This window comes from Cucumis melo, chromosome 1, assembly GCF_025177605.1.
Source record: "Cucumis melo cultivar AY chromosome 1, USDA_Cmelo_AY_1.0, whole genome shotgun sequence".
NCBI classification, from domain to species: Eukaryota; Viridiplantae; Streptophyta; class Magnoliopsida; order Cucurbitales; family Cucurbitaceae; genus Cucumis; species Cucumis melo.
This window is the reverse complement of record NC_066857.1, coordinates 1,986,363-2,006,586: the sequence shown is the minus strand read 5'-3', so window position 1 is coordinate 2,006,586 and position 20,224 is coordinate 1,986,363. Positions and strand designations below refer to the sequence as shown.

At 33.7% G+C, this 20,224-nt stretch overlaps 2 protein-coding genes across 2 annotated transcripts; one reads left to right on the top strand and one right to left on the bottom strand.

Moving 5' to 3' along the window:
* Nucleotides 1-2,878: 2,878 nt before the first annotated feature.
* Nucleotides 2,879-6,417, bottom strand: LOC103495685 (laccase-14). The gene is made up of 6 exons (XM_051079687.1): nt 6,301-6,417; nt 6,024-6,175; nt 5,686-5,930; nt 5,417-5,545; nt 4,193-5,134; nt 2,879-3,158 (listed from the first exon to the last, which is right to left on the bottom strand). Exons 1-6 carry the CDS (start codon nt 6,415-6,417, stop codon nt 3,022-3,024), a joined length of 1,722 nt encoding a protein of 573 aa, XP_050935644.1. The 3' UTR covers nt 2,879-3,021.
* A 1,830-nt stretch (nt 6,418-8,247) lies between these two features.
* On the top strand, nt 8,248-19,406 carry LOC103495447 (uncharacterized). Its single transcript, XM_008457012.3, has 16 exons — nt 8,248-8,692; nt 9,422-9,520; nt 9,625-9,716; nt 10,274-10,374; nt 11,819-11,909; nt 13,764-13,822; nt 13,954-14,077; nt 14,269-14,337; nt 14,439-14,491; nt 14,581-14,689; nt 15,932-16,102; nt 16,190-16,348; nt 16,541-16,633; nt 17,431-17,613; nt 17,929-18,131; nt 18,637-19,406. Exons 1-16 carry the CDS (start codon nt 8,560-8,562, stop codon nt 19,022-19,024), a joined length of 2,127 nt encoding a protein of 708 aa, XP_008455234.2. The 5' UTR covers nt 8,248-8,559; the 3' UTR covers nt 19,025-19,406.
* Nucleotides 19,407-20,224: the final 818 nt, after the last annotated feature.

Sequence of the window (20,224 nt, the reverse complement as noted above, 5' to 3'; positions counted from 1 at the left end):
TGTCAACGGCTAATACAGTATACATATATAGGATTTAGCTACAATTAAGCATTAGGCTGCAATTATACCATATTTAACATCCAGCGTAATTATAGGAATAGATTAACGGCTAATTGTACAAGCCAATTATAAATAGATATATACTCTTCTGTAAAGAATAATAATAACAATCCTTTTATTTTAAATCAATACCTTCTTAAAATCTTCAGTGAATTATAATGTATGAGTTTGACTCAACTTTTCATGTGTAACAATCAAAATCACTTAAATGAAAGAGAGCATGGAATGTTTTATCACTTTCGAAGTATACAAACAACCCTTAGGTTAAACTATATATTTAATTCATGCCTCTAAGAAAAAGTACACACTTTTTGTTTTTTATATATATTCAAACGAGGCCATGCTTTTTTGTTGGAGTCTATTTTTATGTACTGATCTAATCTTCCACTTGAACCAATTTATGTATTTTATGAAACTCATCATAGTCGAAAAAATCAAATGGTCCGGCTTAAATGCCTACAAATCAATAAAATTAAGTCTATTTCCTCGAATTAAATTTTATTGTCAAAGTATCTCGTGCACATTATGATAGAGTTTATATCCAATAAGTTCAAAAATTTCCTAAAATATTGGTTTTGACTTTTGTGGTGAAATTTAAACATTATAATGTGTATGTGGCAAACCCCACATCATTGGATGATTTTGACTTTTTTACAAATGATCTCTTTTTAGACAAATTTATCGTTGGTGGCATGTGAAGATTAGGTGAATTCTCTCTATTAAAATCATGTCTAACACATTGTAAAGCTTAGTTTGAGAGTGTTATTATTAGAATCATAATTATTGTTGTTGAGGCAAGAATTTGAATAGAGATAAAGTGCATGTGATCAATGGTAAATTTGTTTGAAGATGAGGAGAGTATGTCCTACAAAAGAAAAAACCCTCCATATCGATAAAAAAGGTATCAATTTCATCAGCAAGAACTTCTCCCGATAAGGATAGGCGGCGTTTTTGTCGAAGTAAAAAAAGGTGTCAACATAACTTAAGCCGACGTTTTTTAGACTTTGGTCGACGTTTTTTTTTTCTGTAAAAGTAAAAATTCTTATAGTAACTCTTTATTGACTAAGTAGAGATCAAAAGAGTGTGAAAGACGGAGAGAATTTGAAAGTTGAACTCAAATTATCTTTTGTGAAGATATAATATGATGTACTTATACATAAAGTTTGACTTGGGATCTTCTCTAGAGTTTTCCGGTTACCTCATGATCAACTAGGGTCAATCTTTTTTTAAATGATCGGTGTTATTTTAGATTAGGACATGTCCTGCATAAAATATGCTCGATCTGTTGGATATTTGACAAAGGTCAATATCGAAAATGTTTCGAAATCGTTTCATGATAATTTTTGAAAGGGGGTATAATGACTCTTTTTATATATTATAAGAAAATGGAAATGCGAGAATGTGATATGTAATGGGGCACGAGGGTTTAGGTTGGTGCGTGTCAGATTGTCTCCCAATGATAATGCCCATTGACTAAGCTGATCGATTACGTACACCGCCACCACTCTATCCCTTCATCTTTCCCTTTCCCATAGGGTTTCCAGCTTTTCTTTCCCAATCTCCATCCATAACACATTTATTTATTAATTGAGTTGTTTAGATTTCAATCTCTTAAACTTGTTTAAAATTAGTATTATCTCAGTGTAGTGAATGTGACTGGTGTACTGTGTTGGGGTTGTGGGTCTTGGGCCCTTGGAAGCTTTTTCTTAATTAGTTTGGGCATTGGCTAAATTTTCATAGTATTGTTTTCTCTTTGGGTGGTGGTGGTGGTGGTGGTAAGAGACTGTTTAAAGAATAATATGAGGTGTGACATTTTCTTTGTGAGGCATTGTGCCATATTGGTGGAGTCCTCGTTATTGGACTACTTCTAGTGATTGCATGCTTCCAATCACATTGTCATGTTGTGTTCTTATTCTCTCCATGTTTACTGCTTTTTTTTTTTTTTTTTTGCTAGTTATATCTAGATGTAATTTTTATTATATATTCTTTTTTAAATTTTGAAAAGCAATTCTTTCGCACAAGTTTGAGATGTCATACAACACATCCTAACGATCACAAAAACCAATATAACAAATCATCATAAAGAGAAACAAAAATAACACAAAGAGTTAGTAATCTTAGTTTGGTGATATAATATAATATACCCACGTCTTGGGGGTAGTGTGCCTAAAAAGATAATCAACCAATATAATTGAGTCAATCGATCCTTAGTTCAAGATTACATTTAGGCTACCCCAAATACGAGACTTCCCATTGTTGCAAGACTCCCTCTCTTTATAATTTAGGTTACTCCTAAGTTTAGTTAAGTTAGATTTTTATAGTTTCAAATAAGATATATATTTAAGTTACTTTTCAATATTCTCATATATTTTTCCTTTGTTGAAACAAGTAAAGATTATCCAACTCCTCACTTGGTCTTGTCACCAAATTAATGGCATACATATTACTTAGTCACTCGTGTCACTCTCATCTATATAAGTCAAAAGAATCGGCCCTCATTGGCAAGAAGTTTGCAACTCACTCAATTAAGATCGAGTTATATATGATCATCCTGTGTGAAATATCAATTTGTTCAATCAACGAAGTTACAGAGAGACGTTAATGATTCCACGGTCCAATATTATACCAAAACTCATTTTATATAAGATATCCCTACTCACATGTCTCCACATAATTACAATATGGAATACATCGTTTGTAAAAAGTGGGTAGCATCCCTATTGTTACTAGGGTTTAATTATCCATCTATTATAGACCCTTTAAATTATTACTACTCGAACATAATTCGCTACAAATGTCAACTATATACCGTTCAAGATTCATATAAATAACATCAAATTTTATTTATTGAATTGAGTTGTGCAAAAATTATCTTAATTTGTTTATACATCTAGAATCACAGGGCACAAAACCCAACAATGTAATAATGAACAATGATATATAAAACTCAACAACTTAAGCCTAATTGTAGCATGAAGGCAAATCATGTGGAGGGTGGAGAATTTGTTGATGAGGAGCAAGTCCATCTTTCACTAAGAACACCATGTTCATGCCCCATGCTTGGTGACGCTCTATATGGCAATGCATCAACCACATTCCTATAAAAGTACCCGTTAACATATTCGGTTCTTTAGAATATGTTTGGAATGGCGTTTTAAGTATATTTAGAATAATCACTTACAAAATTTATATCTATATATATGTGTGTGTATGCGAATCGGTATGAATTTAATTATCTAATTTCCATAAGTGTTATTCTTTTCGTTAATAAGATGCGTAAAAGGATTCAACCATGCAAGCGTATTCATATATATTTAGCAAATGTTAACAATTTTTCTTTTTTAAATCAAACGAACGAGAATAAAAGGTCTATTTTCCCTCATTTTCATACAATGGTTTAAATCTTTTTTTAAGTTGGTACAACGAATTGAATTCTTTGTCAATTGAATTAGAAAATAAAAACTACAACTTGTTTGGTAAAGTTTTTGAAAATTAAATTTATAAATACAATTTTGATCTCTAAATATCTTATTTAGTTGTCTACTTTTTATCAATGTTTTTAAAAACCCAAATCAAATTTTAGAAACTAAAAAAACTTTTTCTTGTATCTGAAATTTGACTAAGAATATAATTCAAATTTTGTATTCAAGAAAATATGAAAACCATTGTAATAAATTGATAGGAATAGGAAATATGTTTAATTTTAATGGACCAAAAACCAAATAGTTATTAAAACAAAAACTTAATTTTTTTTCAAAACTTAACTTGAATTTCGAAAAAATTGGTATGACGTACGTAACAAGATAAGAAAATTAGAGATGAATAGAGTATTTATAAGTTTATTAATTTTCAAAAACCAAAGATCAAAAAATAAATGTTCACTAAATCTGACTTTTTTGCACTTAGTCTTTTAAAATTAAGTTGAAGAACACTCTTTCCACCTTACATCTTTTTTGTTGTATTTTGTTTAATACTTCCCATCAATGTTTTAAGAAATGAGGACAAGTTTTGAAGCCTAAAAAACACAGAATGATTTTGGTTTTAGAATTTAAGTAAGAACTCAAACTCTTTTTACTCAGAAAACTGAAAACCCACAAAAACATGTAGACTGAGTTGGGCTTGAAAAACAAACCTGGGTTATCTGCCTTGAATCTGATAGCAACCCAGCCATTCTTAGGAACTCCAACTGTCGTCTCCTCCGGTGGGTCGACGAGATTATACCGTTTCGGATCGTTTTTCGGGTCAAAATTCCCAAATCCCCATCCTACAACGTAAAAGCTATAGCCATGCAAATGAACAGGATGATTATCACTTGCAAGCACATTAGTACCCTGCAAGATCAGCTCCACACTAGAATTATACTCCAAAACCATTACCTTAGTCCCAAAAGAAGTAGGCAACAATTTTTTGGGTAGATTCTCACCGGTGTAGTTGAATTTTCTTGGCGGGTTTTCGGGGAAATCTGTCGTAAACACGCCACCAACTCTGTTGTGGTAAGCTTCAAGTAAAGAAACTGATGGTGTCACAAAGCTCACATTGTTGATGCTTGCAGCAAATCTCTTCCCAAATGGCCCAGCACAAGGCTTATCTTCGTTAGAGCAATCCATTAGGTTAACAGATAAAGTGAAAAACAAACGAGTGTCAACGTTTAAAGAAACATCTACGGTCCTCAAGCTTCGTAGACGTTTGGTGAAATCCGTTGCCGCTTCGGTTCTATCATAGGGAGGTAAGTGAGGAAAAAAGGGATTTGGGGGATTTGGTGATGTTATTGTTGAGTACTTAAGAATGGCTGTGGCTGTGGTGTTATCAAAGCCAGCACCAAAAGCACTTGAGTAGGATCTTGTAGCCATAATATACATTCCTGGGGATTGATTTGCAGTGATTAGTATGTCCATTGATTGGCCTGGTGTAATCATGATATAATCTGTTTTGATTTGTTTCATGTAGATGCCATCTTTCCCGACTAATGTCATTTTGTGCTTTGCGATTCCGAAAAAGAGATCTTCGTCCATAACCGCGCTGACAATTCGGAGAAGATAGGTTTTTCCCTTCTCCATTGTGAACTCAAATGTTTCTGTAAGAATATACATATAGGTATGATTATATATTTCACGAGGGAAATAAGAAAACATATTTTAAGAAGTTGGATATGTTTTTCTTTGAACATTGTTTTGACATGAAAAGCTTGTTTTGACAAGGAATATAACGAAAGTGAGTTTTCTTTTCTCAAACAGTATAAACTCAAATGCTTATAAGGTAAGAAGTTATTATTATTTTGAAAGAAGGTAAGATGTTTATTAATCTTCAAAGAAATTGAAGAATTGTATGGAATTTTAATTAAAGAGATTTTATATACCTTGTTTGGAACATGGATAAAGATATCCTGGTTGGCCATTGATAGTGTATGCATTTGAAAGTAATGGTTCTCCACCACTTTTTTTTGCATTCTTTGGTATTTCCATTACATCTTCCTTCCACCACTCACCTAAAACAAATTAAATTCATTTATCTAAAAATCAGTTTTCTTTTTTTACGAAAGTTATTTTAAAGGATAAAAGTAGAGAGATATATACCAATGAAGTATTGAAAATTAAGAAAAAGGAATAGAAGTAGAGAGAGATATACCAATGATAATAGGGATTTGTGCATATGGTTTAGGAAAGGGATATGAAGATGATGGGTGTGGACGAACAATGAGAAGGCCATGGGCTGTGGCCCGAGCCCAGCCGCTATGAGCATGCCACCACACGGTTCCTTCTTCAGTGGTAAGTTGAATTTGGTAAGTGAAGCTTTTTCCTGCTTGAATTGGGCATTGTGTTATGTATTCTGGACCATCATACCATGGATTTCTAACTTGTCTTACACCATGCCTACATTTTTGTTATAAGTGGAGTAAAAAGGGAAATTAATCTATATTAGCAATTGTGTGTAAAAGAGAGGAGGAAGGGAAAAAGAGATTGAACCAATGAAAAGTGATATTATATTTTGTGTTGTTAATCACATAGACGACGATTTTATCTCCTCTATGAGCTTCCAATGTTGGCCCCGGAAACTCTCCATTCACTGTCAAAATTTTCTTGGAGCTGCAAAGCTTGGTGAATGGTGATAACTTCACCTATTCCACAAACAAAATAATTCCCAATCCAAAATATATACATTTTGCAATTAAAGAGATGTTAATTAAGGAGAGAAAGAACGTACGAATAAGAATGTCGAGATTCAAATCTTCACCTAACGTACCTCAAAGTTATAATGACGAGTTTCTGCTGCTGCAAATGGAACCAAAAGGAGGAGGATGAGAGGCAGTAGCCATGAGAGCTTTATGATGAAGCCAAAGGAACAACCTCTTAAATCCATATTTTTCAAAACTAAATTATTGTAGGAATAATTTTGATGGTATATAAGGGCAGTCTCAGACAGAATTGGATTAAGTTTATTTCTCTTTTTGAAAAATTATTTTGCTTTTAGTACTCTTCTTTTCATATATGTTTCATAATTTATTTCTTCTTTTACATTCTGTAATTGAATCATAATTAAATTGGCTTCAAATGGTATGTTATTTATGTAGCCAGCTAAACAATATTACAATATTTGGAAAATAGGGGATTGCATGCTTCTAATCTGTATGAAAACTTTAATTTGAATTTAAGTATTTGTATACAAAGATATCAAAAACACAACTCCACTTTAATATGCTTACAACGAGTACATTAAAACAATGAATTATGAGCTATAATTGCTTATTCAGGTAACCCATGAAGTCTGACCTTTAAGATATTCAATCATTATAATGGTTTTAGTAACTGTAGCTATACCATATCTCACAACATAGAGGGATCAACGTATGTTTAAAAGGGTGACTGTGTAGAGAACGGACATCAACCGTTACTAAGATGTGATTGATGATGATCTTCTACGTGTTGAGAAGACATTAGTGAAAGTGCACATAGTGAAAACTATGCCTAGACTTGTCATTGTTAGAGTCTAACCTTGAAATACCATAAAGGGTGAAGTAAGCGAACAACATAGACACATGATACTAAGAGACAAACCAAAGAAAGAAACTGATAAGGGAAAAAAACATTAGAGAAAAAGAGGACACTTCAAGAAAAAAATACATCTACTGACACTAGAAATGTGGCACTAGAATTGAGCATCAACAATCAAATAGTCCAGAGAGATACAATATCTCAACGCTGTGAAAATAGTTGGTGGGAGTTAGTGATTACTCTCGACTATGTATAACAATTATCAGGAGATATAATAGATCTTCCGCATCGTACTTTTAGGCCTTTAGGAGATGACATGGTTATTGTATATGACTTTTTCATTAGTCAATTGTCAATCTATTTGAGTTCATGAACTATTTAGAACTATTTTGTAAATTTTGATGACTAAAAGAGTTAAATATACACAAACATCAATTTCATTTGCCAAAATTGTATTTTACCCAAGATAGAATTAAGTTTTTTTTTAATAAAAAAACTAGTTTCTAAGTGTACCAAAAAAAATAGGTAATGGAACATTACCTAGCAAAATTTAGAAAAAATGAAATTTAAAGTAATATATGTTGAAATATTCATTAGTCACTTTTTATTACTTTTTATTTTATTTTAGGCCATGTTTACCGAGTACAATCGATAGTTGAAAAAGTGGGTGAAACATGTAGTTACATTTGGTGTTGTTTCCTCGTGTTATGCATCAATGTCCAATTCCGTAAAACAAGCCATAATTTGATTGACGAGTGGAGAGTTATTATCTCATTAGAGGTGAGCTTCGATTACCGAAAAACCGATCCAAACGACCAAACCAACACTCGATGGTTGATTTTATTAAAAATTCGCCCGTAGTCGGTTTAATCAAAATGTTTCAAAAAACCGACCCAAATTGATAGAAACCAACCTAAACTGATCCGTTGAACGTCGTTGTCGATTTTCCTTATTATAAACCGATTAGGTCGGTTTTCAGTCTCGATTTTTAAACAAAACCGATCGAACAACACCGAAGTATAACCAAATTTTTTGACATATATAATGAACTTTGACCTATTTACTCTTATAATTACCATTGTGGTTATAGTTACCGGATGAAAAACAATCAAATAACCTTCACAATTTTGGTGGATTAGCATTGATATATGGATGGAATTTGATTAGGATGGTTTATTTTCTAAGAAATTGTTTTCTTTTCTAAACCCTATTAATATTAACGACTTCGCGCTCTATCACCACCTGCTTCCGATTACCACCACTGCACCCCATCCCGCTTTACACCGCCGCCCCTTCTGCTTCTGCCGGAGGCCGTTTCATCGCTTGCCGCCGCAAGCTGAACCCTCCACCGCCGCTGTCTCGGCCTCCCGACGAACTTATCGCCGCCTTCTCTCTCACTCTATTACCTCCAAGAGCAACCGGAGTTGTTATTTTTTCCTTTCTCAGAAACCGAAATAGTAGGGGTTTTGATTTTTCAGTATTTTCTCTGTTTGTCTCCTACAAATCTCCAATGGCCTACGAAGGAGGCAACCTCAAGTCTACCTCCATTAATGGGGTGAAATTGTACACCGTTGCTTCCCAACAACGGTCTGTTGCTACTTGGCTCAATCCTAAAAAGCTGCGTGCTCTTCGCAAAGACAAAGGTGGGTGGCTATCTTTTTCATCCCTAGTTCTCTCCATGTGTTTTTTCTAACTTTTAACTTGCAGTTTGCTTTTTTAGGCTATGTTTGATAATTTGCATTGTGGGAAACTCAATATTATTGATGTTTCTTTAGTTGAAGTGTTCTAAAAAAGTTGTTTGTTTGTTTTTTATTTGAATCTTAATCGTTTCTCTCTTCACTCTTGTCATTTACATTGTTCTGTTAAGCAATCTTTGCTATGTCCATTACAATGTGCAAATGTATGTAGTTTGTGTATAATTATTTCTTTGTCAGTAGATTACTTGGAAAATCGAAAATGTAATTCTTTATTATAATGCAGGCGAGGTTTTTCTTTGTTTCTTTGAAGCGTGATTGAGGATGAACCAAATAAGTGTACTGTTCATCTTGGCCTTATGTTGTAACATCTATGTTTGTCCAACCTGTTTTCTAGCATGGTGGATCGATTATGATCTATAATGATTTGTGTTTTCTGAATTGATCTGATTTCTGTGCTGGTTCCATGGTTTCCTTATATGAGTAGTACTCTGCCTATAATGTGTAGCCCAAGTAACATGTTTTTCTGCATTATTTACTGAGGCCTTACTAATAATTTCTTTATGAAGCCTTTCCCTGGCGTTCTTCTGCAGCTTTGGTCTCCTGTGAGGGCAATAGATTATTTTTGTTCTTTCTATCATCTATTGTTGTTTATGATTTCATTTGTTTATGTTCTAGATTATACATCAAGGGTGGACTTGGTCCAGGATTTGAGGTTTGATATTGCAACAAGTAAAATTAAAGCAACCCCTGATGGAGAGTTTCTAATAGCATCAGGTGATTTTAAGCAAGCATAAATTGGTATCAATGTTCAGTAAGAAAATTCATAAGACTACCGATTTTGCTATCATCTATTGTTGCTTATATATGGTTGTAAATAGGTATCTATCCACCACAAGTTAAAGTATATGAGTTGAGGGAATTGTCATTGAAGTTCAAAAGGCACTTTGATTCTGAGATAATTGACTTCCAGGTAAATTTTGTGTTGTGCAGCTCTGGGTTGGGTTGTGAAGGTGTTTGATATAGTCTATTCTTTGAAGTAGCATGGAACTGGTTAAATATTCATTGAAAACTAGAACAAAAGCAAACCTGTTTTTCTTAATAAGTAGGGGGCTTACTATCATTTTCATTTTGAATGATATGATCTTTATGGAATATAATGACTCTGATATGCCCTAATGTCAATTGTCATAGTATAGGACAATGAATCAGAGAAGACAGACATGTTTAGGCTTTAACGAATGAACAAAATGAGAGGGCCACCCAAAAATAATTAATTTTTTGTCCCATAGTTGTTCTTCCACGCTCATTGCCATTCAAGGAAATATAATTGAATGTTTATTTTCTTTGTGATTGAAATTAGTTAAATTTTATCCAATTATCTGTATCTTTTTCACTCATGTTCCACCCCCCTTTTGGAATGGATGGAAGACAGTTTTAGTATTTGATGAGGCCTAGCTACTTTGGATTGTTTTTTTGTCCAGATTTTGCAATATAACTGAGTTTAATGTGTTATTTTTCCTAATATAGATACTGGATGATGACTACTCGAAGCTAGCATTTATGTGTGCTGATCGTTCTATTGTTCTTCATGCTAAATATGGAAAACATCACAGTTTAAGGATACCAAGGTTACTTTCTTATGGTTAATAGCATTACCTCCTACCTTGTGTTGTTATAAGGTTGCTTATATAGTTTTGCAATTTCTTCCCTTTTGTTAAATATTAGCTTTATTGTATTATGGGTTTATAATAATAATAATAATAATAATAATAATAATAATAATAATTATTATTATTATTATTATTATTATTATTTATTTTAATAGAGACTATAGAAGATTTAAATCCTTGCCAAAAGAGCTAGCCCATACATGAGTATTCAATTCAAGATTAACTGGAAGAACACTGTGATTACCAGAGAATTTCTCGTGATTGGAACTACACGAGGTTCCGACTCGTATTTGACATTACAAAAATATTGAAGGAAGCAATCCTATCTCTAAAAGTTTAGACACCCACCCAACTTTCTCCCTAAAGAAACCTTCTGCTCGGTGGTGACTCAATTACATAACTTCAAGAACATTGAATTGGATGACAACTATTGTGACCTCATATCTTTTCCAAATCATTTTGTCTAATTTTTTTAACTGTAGGATCAAAACTATCATAAATGCAAGCACTGAAGTCTAAGAAGAATATCCTAGAGTGACTAAAACAACTTGCAATTCTTGAAATGGAGAGGCATCATATAATTTTAGATATATTCTTTCATTTTTTTTCTCAATGAAAGTCATTCTTCTTAATATATATATGCACGCACACACACATGTTAGAGGCAATTTCATTGATATATGATCTTAAGATGGAACATCTGTAATGATTTCAAAAAGCCTTCCCAATAAGATGAAAGGGAAGCAAAGCTATATGTATATGAAGCTATATGCTAGATGTTTTACACCAATAAATGCAATAATAAATGACAAGATCAAAGAACACTTTTCTTTTGAATTTTGGGCAACTATTTTCAATTAAATGGTAAAGAATGGTTCTTTTGGCCTCTTAGATCAAGACTTTATTGATTCCTGACTTTCTTCTCATCCTGAATTTCCTTATTATGTTTTCTAACTTTAATACTTTGTCCAAAGCTTCAAATATTGGCCATTCCAATAGCTGAACTATCTTACCTCTTAAATTTTACGTATAAGTTTCAGACCATGACTCCTTTTATACACAAGGAAGCATGTATGATCAATGACCTGGCGCAGAATCCATTCTAAAGTAAAAGTCTAATCTAACTTGGCCCAGAATCCATTGAAGATTACATTTTTGTAGCTGCCTCGTGGCTTTTTTGGATTAGTATATTTGTAATTTATGACCTTTTAGGATTTCCATCAATTGGAGAAATCTTTTGGACCTTTGATTCTGTAAGTTTGGTGACTTGTAAATTTATTTTCAATAAAAATAGTTTCATATTTATAGAAAGGAAGTCAATTCTTGATGTTACGACATATCAACCTTGATGTAGTTCTTATGAATGACTAAACTCAAATCTTTTTATCTATGGCATCAACAGGGTGGGAAGGAATATTGAATTTGATTACTGGTCTGCTGATTTGCTTTGTGCTGCATCCTCTCCAGATTTGTACAGAATTAGTTTGCAACAGGTTGTTATACTTTTTTTGTTTTCCTGTTTGTCTTTTTGTAAATATATATTTTTGAATGCAGATTGTACTTTGTTGGACTTTCTGGATTCATTTTATTAGGAGGCGTGATAGCAGAATTTGATGAAATGTTTAAGGAACAATGATGTGAGTTGTTAAACGGTAAAAAAGAGAACACTAGGTTTACATTGAAAACTGTAGAACAGGGAGAAAAAACCTCGATAGAGACTCTTTTTATTATTTTCACCCACACTGAAAGTTACAAAAGAAGGTAACTGTATAGGCTTTAGCAAGTCTTAATACTAAAAAAGAAATAAACTTAGGGTAAGTGAAATACTAAAATACCCTCGAGGCTATAAACTATCAACAAAGCCCCTTATTTCCGATGTAGATTTATGTGGCAATTTCTGTGGAGATTTGTTGGCATCTTTTGAGAAAGAATGAATGGATTTGTTTGCGGTGATTGTCAACGCTCTTGATAGGCTATGTACATCTTATGTTTTGTGTTCCTTTTGGATCACTACCTACGCTATGAATTGTGTTCCTTCAGGATCACTACTTACGCTATGTTTTTTTGTTCTCTCGGGTTCACTACCTATGTTAAGATTTGTGATACTTCAAGACCATTGCCTATGCCAAGTTATCATTCGTACATTATGGCTATATTGGAATGAGTTTAACAACTCACCCAAAAGGACCTGGTAGGGGGATTACTTATTGGGTATACTGTATATACTCACCCTTTCCATGTTTGACTTTTAAGGCAAAGTTAAGGAGAAAGGCAAGGTGGTGAGCAACAAGAAAGACCCTCAACTGGCCATATGGGAACTGCTTTGTTTATGCTTCCTCTTTTGTTTTTAGAAAGTTAAGATGATTAGATTGGTAATGACCTTAGCTTGGTTTTGAAAAATTTGGGTCGTTACAAAAGATGTTGCATTTTTTATTGTAAGGCGAAGGAAAGTCTGGATCACTTTCTCTAGGATTGTCCATTTGCGAGATCTGTCTGGAGCCTTTTCTTGAAGGAGTTTGGAGTATTGTTGGCTTGTTAGAGTGATGTTCATTTGATGATTGGGGAGTTCCCCCTCCATCTGTCCTTCAAAGAGAAAGGGTGCTTTATGATTTGGGACCTGTGGGGTGAAAGAAACAATAAAGTGTTTAGGGGCATTGAGAGGGACCCTAGTGAGATTTGGTCTTTGCTGATGTTTCATGTTTCTTTTTGGGCTTTGTTTTTGAAGACTTTTGCAATTACTCTATAGGCACTATTTTACCTAGTTCCTCCTCCATCCCCCTTTCAGAGAGACGGGCTGCTCTTTATGGCTTGTCGGGGTGTGCGCTATTATGTGGGATATTTTGGGGGAGAGAAATGATAAAATTTTAAGAGGGAAGGATAGGGACCTTGTGAGGTTTGGTCTTTGATGAGATTTCATGTGTCCCTTTGGGCTTCAGTTTCAAAGCTTTTTTTAACTATTCGCTCGAAAACATTAACCTTAGTTGGATCTGATTTCCTTAGTGGGACTTGTTGGACTTGTTTTTTTGTATACCCTTGTATTCTTTCATTTTTCTCTCAATGAAAGTTGTTGCTTCTCTAGAAAAAAGGACTAGTTGGAAACCCTTTCGTTATAAGGGTTAAATAGTATATAAGGGCCAGCCCATCAAAAGGACTCAAATAGTCTTTTCGTGTTTGCACGTGATGTATAAAGACGGGTCAATGTGCCATATGCAATGTCTTTCTGAATATATTTGATAGATTTCTTTGTTTTCCGAGAATATTATTATGTGATACTCAATAGTTTCGAAGTCATTTATGATATTCTTTCTTGCAAACAAGTTTTCAAATAACTGTTTGTTTCTTTGTAGGGACGGTTTCTTCCACCTCTTAACACTGAATCACCAGCAATAAATGTGGTTTCTCGAAGGTTAGTTAATATCATTCTTATGAGCATACTATTTTCATATTAATTGAATTGGTTTGTTATTTATTTTTTGAGTAGTGATTCAAGTAGTTTCATTTGCTTTATCAAAGTTAAAATATCCTCAACAATTGCAGCAAACTTCATGGGATCGTTGCTTGTGGCGGCATTGATGGAGCTGTAGAATGTTTCGACACCAGAACAAAGTTATCTTCAATTGGTAGACTTGATGCTATTGCTCCTGCAGGAGATAAGGATCAGGTAAGTCTCCTGGTTGAATCTTTTGCAATTACTTGTCTTTTGGATAGATTGAATTAAGGGTTAGGACTTCGAAAATTTTTGTCTTCTGCAATTTTGGCAAAAAATTCAACTCTCAAGCTTTCTATCAGATCTCTCGCAGTAGTAAAATATTTAATCAATAATTTAACGAATATTATATTTTTGTCATATAGGAGGTCACTGCATTAGCATTTGATGATATTAGTGGATTCCAAATGGCCGTTGGCAGTAGCTCAGGAAAGGTAAAGCTTCATCTCCTAAAGCTTCATCTTCCAGGTGACCATATCTTGTTAAAGAAGAAAATTATATTTTGACATGATTTATTTTATCACATCACATGCAGGTTTTGATCTATGATTTACGTTCATCAGATCCTATTCGAATCAAAGACCACTTGTGAGTTTACTTTCTCTTATTAGACTTAGGACTTAACCATCATATACTGATTAAAATAATATGATTATAATAATATGATTATTTTGCAGGTACGACAGTCCAATTCTGGACATTAAGTGGCATAGCACTCTTAACTCTGAAAAACCAAAAATGATTACCACTGACAAGCACATTGTTAGAATTTGGGACCCAGATACCGTAAGACATCTCTCCATTGCCTCTGTTTTTACAGTCAATTTAAGACAACCTTTTTGAGCAATGTGCACTGGGTTAGGTGTAAACTCTCGTTTCACATCATCAATGCCTCTTTCAACTTTGCATCATTTAAAAGATTTTAACTCAGAAGGGACAATCTACATTAATTTTTTATAATAATTTTGATGATTAATATTTGTTGAATTTGAGCCTCAAAGTTGAGGCATTATTGTAAAAAGCTTGTAGGGAAGTTAGGTTTATTGTACTTCACTCTTTCTTTTATCCCTCAAGTTTAGGGTTAATTGGAGTAGTTTACTTTTTCAGCCTCCTATAATGTTGTATAGAAAGTGTAATCTTTAGTTAAAAATAATGGAAAGACATTTCTCCTAAAATTTCAGGTCAAAACCATAGTCATCAATCATCGTAAACTCTAACTGCGGTCATCATCCCTCTCAATGGCATACCCTTCTGATAGCATGTTCATTCACAACACAATTCGTAATTTATATAATACCTTCATACAAATCCCCTTTACATTGAGAAATACTGCAACTGATATTTTCTCAATTTGGTCCTCAAATAATTGTTGTTGCATTAAAAAAAGGTACCATCCTTGGATTGGCATATAGCATTTTCGAGCTAGTTCTTCCAATTCCTCTTTGAAAATTGTGTTCGAATTATGAAAGTCATAAAAAATAATTGTGATAAAAGAGACACTTACCCCTTGACACCCAAAAAAATAACACAATTTATCCACCAAAATATCATTCCAAAAATTAAAACACAACTATACCAATCTTAAAACTTAAGGGCCTTAGGCTACTAACTCATTGTTGCCCAATATCATCTCTAAAAGCTTAGGCCGATCAGCTCAAACCAAGGAGCTCAGATTCATGCTGGTTGGTGTTTGATAAGTTTTTTGTCATTGGTACATTTTTACCGTAGGTAGATGGTGTTTCTTCAATTAGAACTAGTACGATTTAAGTCTATGCATAAATAAAATTGGGATATTATTGTGCTCTAGCTTGGAGAGTAATCAACATTACATGTGCTGAGGATTATATTGATTTATGAAGGTGCTGAGGATTATATTGATTTGTTAATTATTTTTTTTAACTGTTCAATTATAGAACTTCATCGTTCATTTCTCATTGATCTTTTGATTAGTAGAAAATTGTGTGTTTTTACTTTGGTAGACTAAAACTTCTGAAATCCTCCTTCAATCATAAAAATATTATGTTTTAGGGAGAAGGAATGACCAGTATCGAGCCCACACTTGGACCAATAAATGACACTTGTGTGTTCAAAGACAGTGGATTAATGTTACTAGCTTTGAATTCAAGTCAAATACCTTCTTACTTTCTGCCTGCGCTGGGACCTGCACCAAAGTGGTGCTCTTATTTGGAGAATTTGACGGTGAGCTTTTGAACATTATTCTCTTTTGTCTTCTTTTGTATGGTATCTTTGATTTGTAATTCGATTAATTCCTCTCTCTTAATGTAGGAGGAGTTGGAGGAGAATGCACAGCCAACAATCTATGACGATTTCAAGTTTGTAACGAAAGAAGAACTTGGGAGGCTAAATTTGACAAACCTGATTGGAACAAATCTGCTAAGAGCTTACCTTCATGGCTTCTTTATTGATTATCGCCTGTATAAAAAGGTAATTTTAGTGTTCTGTTTACAGAATAGCCTGTGTAAATTTTAGGTGTTGTCTGTTTAGCTGTATTGGTAAGTGGGTGGGTAACCAATTTACGGTACCATTGGAAAAAAATAAATTGTGTTGTGTTGATTTGAGAATTTTCGAAGTGCTGAGCTAGTTACTTTTTGTTATGGCATGCTTGTGATTTTGCAGGCTAAAGCACTGGTGGATCCTTTCGCTTATGATGCTTACATAGAGCAGAGGAAGAAGGAGAAACTAGATGAGGAGCGTGCGAACCGAATTACGGTAATTTACTTTTTTCCCCAAAACTTTTTGATATTTATTGTTTCGTTACCCGAGTTCCTGATCAGTTTTTTAATATTCTTGTATGTCTTACCACACATTTGGTGAATGCTGCTTCTAAATTTCATTTGGATCTCATGTATACAATTCTCTGACTCACTTACCATAGCTTTTCATTATTATTAGTCTCTTTCCTTTTAGGAAATTTAAATTTACTAAGAAAATTTTGCAAATAGATCTTGCAATTGGTGTTAATAAGAAACAAATAGTAATTTCGAAATAGTTGGAGTTCCTTCTTGTGGAGGGAGCTCCTGTATTTGTGGTGTTGGTTTTTTGTATTTCCATGTATTCTTTCATTTTTTTCTCAATTAAAAGTTGTTTTTATTGAAAAAAAATTACAAAAGCATTTATTGACGACTGCCTTTAATGCACAACAATCTAGCGTTGTATTTACTCAGTTGAGAAATACTTGGGACTTGGGAGAGTTATACTGCAATATTCACCTTGTCCCTAAAAGGTAATCAAATTTTAGACCAATCATTGTGAAAATTTTCTCATATTCAACCATTGTCTTCTGCCGGTGATCGTCATGAGCAGTAGAGCTGTGTCCAAGACTTCAAATTCTACTGCAAAACTTATTCTAGAAAGAGCATGACTCCTCACCTAAAAGAACTACAACATATGAACAGACAACACTCCTGTTATTTTGGACGTCATTGCTTTTTGTTTCATGCCATCCTTACTTAGTTTTCCATATATATATATATATATATATAATTTTAACTTTTTTTTTCTTCCAGGTGAAAAGAAAATTACCCAAAGTCAACAGGCGGCTTGCGAATCAAATCCTTGAAGAGGAAGAAGCTGAAACGGAAAAGAAGGAAGAAGATATCAACAAGACCAAAAAGGCATCAAAGAAGAAGAAAGGGCTCAATAGCGAAATCTTTCAAGATGAACGTTTTGCGAATATGTTTAAAAATGAGGTACGCTCGGTTGTCAGACGCTCCTTTTCCATTTTGTTCTCTACGTTTCTGTTACTTATTTGCCCATCTCAACAACTTTTGCAAACAAAAATGGAGGGAAAAAAAAATTCAAGGTTTCATCTTATCATCTAGAAGAGGTCATAAGCAAATATTTAATTACATATGCAAATGTCTACTCGTGAAATGGGGATAGACGTTTCTTAACAAGACAAATGTCAAGAAAGAGACTTTTTACGTGGGGCATTGACTTTTGGTTTGTGTTGGATCATGTTGTAGCTCTTTGTTGATCTAATGTTGGATTATGTTGTGCTACAGAACTTTGAGATCGATGAGCTTTCACAAGAGTATCTTGCGCTGCATCCAATGGCTTCTACAAAGCAGCCATCTTTGGTGGAAGAGCATTTTCAACCTGTCTTGGAGGACAGTGATGAAAACTTGAGTAATTCTGAGGCCTCAGTTGAATCAGATTCTGAAGATGAACCCAGCAACGATAAACATAAGAGAGCACGAGTTCCAAAGTGAGTATTTTAACTCATAATAATTATTTGGGCAAATTACAAAAAGAACCCCTACGGTATAGTGTTAAGTGTAATCACCCTAACCTTCAAAAGTAAAAATTGAGTCCCTAAACTTCTAAAAGTGTTAAATTTAGATTGTTAAGCTTACAATAATAATCGTAAAATTTGGACGCACAAATGGTCAAAATTTGAATCATGGGAAGAATTTATACAAGTTTGAGGGTCCAATTTTAGAATTTCAAAGTTCAAGGGTGTAATTGCAACTACTACCGTACTTTAATGAGTGGCCTTTCCAATTTGCCCTAATTATTTTCAATAATTTTATTTTGTAAGGAGTTGGGAGTTTTCCGATTTTCAAACCTAGAATTTAAGGTTCCCATCAAGGGAAAGAAATACGTACCAATTAATCTCTCTTATGACGGAGTCCATATGAATTTTTCATGCTAAATATTGGTATCCTTGGAGGGGAGAAGATTTTGATAACATGATTGATGTCATTTTCTAGATTGTATGAGGTCAAGGATGAACGGCATGCCGAGGCGTTCTGGAACCGTGTATCACTTGCTAAGGAGGACAGACTCTCTATGGAGGAGAAGATTGCTGCTATCGGAGACAATAAGCAAGATTCTGGAATTCTAAACGAAGTTAAATCAGGACCAGGAGGGTCACGAGAGATCTCATTTAAGCCAAGAAGCTCAGCCAGGTATAAGGAAGACGACGATGACGAAGGCCCACGTAAGAAGAATTGGAGAAGCACTGAATTTTCGGGTCCACATGCCAATAAATCAGGTTCTCAAGGTCATAGCAGAGGTAGGGGTGGAAATAGCAGAGGTCGAGGTGGAAACAGCAGAGGTAGGGGTGGAAATAGCAGAGGTAGAAGAGGTCGCCGGTGAATGCTTACGTTTGTTCACACTGATGTATCCTACAAATATTTCATATAGTTGGAGCCTGAGCTGAGTTTAGGTTTGTGCTTTGCCTTTGCTACCGAAAATGAACGAGGAGGGATGCTTGATGATAACAGTGAAGCGCAAACTTCGGGAGGCCAGGGCGTAAATTTCATCCAGCCCCATGAGAAGATTTTAGAAAAATGTAACATTTGATAGGGTAGTTTAAATTATAATAATATGTCTTTTGCTTTAAACAGAGGTTGTCCATGTTATTTTTATTTGTTATTATTACCGAGAGAGATACAAGATGCGTAATAGGAGAACCCATTTGGAAGAATATGATCATATGCAGAGAAGTAAGTATATGAAAAAAAAAATTTTGTTTAAAGATGTGAGTTTTAATTGCCAGAGTATCAATTAGTCTTATTCATCATGTTCTTTTTGATTGTAGAGGACAAATATATGATATTGGTAAAGAGTGTTGGTATTTTGGTAGTGTGGTGTATTGGTTATAAATAGAGATGTTCATGGGCGGGGCCGGAGATGTCACTTCACGTCCCCACCCCCCTATCCCATTTTCCATCCCCACCAATTTTCCCATGGAGAATGGGGCGGGGATTTCCCGTGGGGAAAATTTTCCCTATTGTTTTTTTTAAGTTAGTATCATTTTCCAATTCACATTTCAAATGTATATACATTTTCAATGTTTTATTTTCTATAGAACACTATCAATTTTCTTATGTAAAACAATTCAAAATGTCAAATTTTAATTGTTTACAAAAAATAAAAATTTAACTATTACGAGATACATTTAGAAATTCATTAATAAAATTCAATAATTTATATAAAATAAATTACATAAGTATTCTAACAAAGCTTTCAATTATATTTTTTTAAGACACAACAACATATTCTTTAAGAAAAGTTTACAAATCACAAATCAATGTAAAACAAATCAATGTAAAACATATACATGCACTTTTTAGGAAAATTCACAATATATAAATAGAATTAGGGGAAAAAAAAAGAAATGGAATAGAGAAAATGAGGAATGGAATAATAGGGAGATAAGTTTTTTTACCTTTTACCTATTATTAAATAAGTAAATAAATCAATATATATATATATATATATATATATATATATATATATATATGTTTATGTTTAATTATATTTTTGTTTGGGGCGGGGGATCGGGGCAGGGCC

What these genes read in the sequence shown, in the direction of transcription:
- LOC103495685 (XM_051079687.1), bottom strand. Translation starts at nt 6,417, where the DNA reads ATGGATTTAAGAGGTTGTTCCTTTGGCTTCATCATAAAGCTCTCATGG. An exon ending in ACAAATCCCTATTATCATTG is followed by an intron (nt 5,546 to 5,685) that starts GTATATCTCTCT and finishes AATTTGTTTTAG; the next exon opens with GTGAGTGGTGGAAGGAAGAT. An exon ending in ATTCAAGGCAGATAACCCAG is followed by an intron (nt 3,159 to 4,192) that starts GTTTGTTTTTCA and finishes GTACTTTTATAG; the next exon opens with GAATGTGGTTGATGCATTGC.
- LOC103495447 (XM_008457012.3), top strand. Translation starts at nt 8,560, where the DNA reads ATGGCCTACGAAGGAGGCAACCTCAAGTCTACCTCCATTAATGGGGTG. An exon ending in CACAGTTTAAGGATACCAAG is followed by an intron (nt 10,375 to 11,818) that starts GTTACTTTCTTA and finishes TGGCATCAACAG; the next exon opens with GGTGGGAAGGAATATTGAAT. An exon ending in ATTCGAATCAAAGACCACTT is followed by an intron (nt 14,492 to 14,580) that starts GTGAGTTTACTT and finishes ATTATTTTGCAG; the next exon opens with GTACGACAGTCCAATTCTGG.